Raw genomic sequence first — 1,584 nt, 5'->3', positions numbered from 1 at the left:
GTTAAACAAATGTTTAAACAACTCTATTTATTCAATTATGTACAAGCTACTAACAATACGAATAATTAAATTGTGGCGAAATGATACAAGTTCTTCAAATAACTATAGAATGATAAGCTTCTTTTTTGTGAGTGTAAAACACTTAAATACACCACTTCGATAGAAATAACTGTGCTGGGATCCTATATACAGTACCGAACTTTTGACCAAACATGGTGAATTGACACAGCTGTTCCAAAGGCTGAAATGTCACTATTCTTATGCTTTTGAACACGTGTAAACACTCTAATTGCATATTGAAAACAACAAATTCATATCTGTTTTACATTAAGAGAAATAATCAGTAAAAAAGGGTGGTAGGGGACTATTGTTTATATTCCCCTTGTTGAAGAAGGAAAGCATAGAGTAAAATAATGATGACTGGTACGAAATAAAATTATACTGGTGCCTATTAACCTAAACTAGACTTTGACAACTGTATCACAATCCTGGACTAGGGTTTGACAACTGTATCGCATATCCTGGACTAGAGTTTGACAACTGTATCACATATCCTGGACTATGGTTTGACAACTGGATCACATATCCTGGACTACGGTTTGACAACTGTATCACATATCCTGGACTACGGTTTGACAACTGTATCACATATTTTGGACTAGGGTTTGACAACTGGATCACATATCCTGGACTAGGGTTTAACAACTGGATCACATATCCTGGACTAGGATTTAACAACTGGATCACATATCCTGGACTAGGGTTTGACAACTGTATCACATATTTTGGACTAGGGTTTAACAGCTGGATCACATATCCTGGACTAGGGTTTAACAACTGGATCACATATCCTGGACTAGGGTTTGACAACTGGATCACATATTCATTACCACTACTTTCTATGATCTTTTTTTGTTAACTTTAATGTTCAATTGCTCTCCACATCCACTTCATTAAACTGGTAACCTAAGGCCTAGGAATATAAGGAAAACTTAAAATAAATGTTTATGAAGCTGTTTCTATGTTTATAGCTTCCCCTGGTGGATATGGTTTGAAATCTACTTCGGATGGAATCCTATTTTAAATCACTTTTAAAATAATAATCAAATCAAAAAGTTATAATAAAGAGTCAGCCGTATGAAAATTTGATATGGGAAAAAAGAACCAAGTTATATATAAGGACAAACCCCCTTAAAGATATAATCCTATTGTAGGTAAGTTAAACAATAAAAAATTCGGGAACTAGGCCTTTTTGATATATTCATGTTGATGCTTGTTCCACTTTCAATAAAAAAATGGGGTCAAGTTTAACATTGTTTTTCTTGTTTAACTTACGCACTTTTACATCCCAATTTTTACAGGGTTGCATTTTTACAACGTGTCTGTTTGTTTTCACATCACATCGATAAATCCGTTATTCTTACTTGTCTGTTTTTGATCCAATAATATGTTGTTATGATATTTTACTCAGTCAACATTTAAGTAACATTAACAAGGTGAATCTATAGTTTTCTAACACACGAACTTATGTGTATCACATCAAGTCATAATGTTACAAAAATCTACACAGAATAATTTTGAATT

The 1,584-nt window shown here is 33.2% G+C and overlaps 1 protein-coding gene across 1 annotated transcript; it reads right to left on the bottom strand.

Moving 5' to 3' along the window:
* Window positions 1–480: 480 nt before the first annotated feature.
* Window positions 481–870, bottom strand: LOC106471789 (pentatricopeptide repeat-containing protein At1g10270-like; the record flags this gene model as incomplete). Its single annotated transcript, XM_013932410.1, has 1 exon — window positions 481–870. A coding segment is annotated over one exon (390 nt), but the record flags the coding sequence as incomplete, so codon positions are not given.
* Between the last annotated feature and the right edge of the window lie 714 nt (window positions 871–1,584).

Source organism: Limulus polyphemus, unplaced genomic scaffold, assembly GCF_000517525.1.
Source record: "Limulus polyphemus unplaced genomic scaffold, Limulus_polyphemus-2.1.2 Scaffold4859, whole genome shotgun sequence".
Classification (NCBI taxonomy): Eukaryota; Metazoa; Arthropoda; class Merostomata; order Xiphosura; family Limulidae; genus Limulus; species Limulus polyphemus.
Note: the sequence above shows the minus strand (reverse complement) of the source record. Positions and strands in the feature narration are given on the sequence as shown.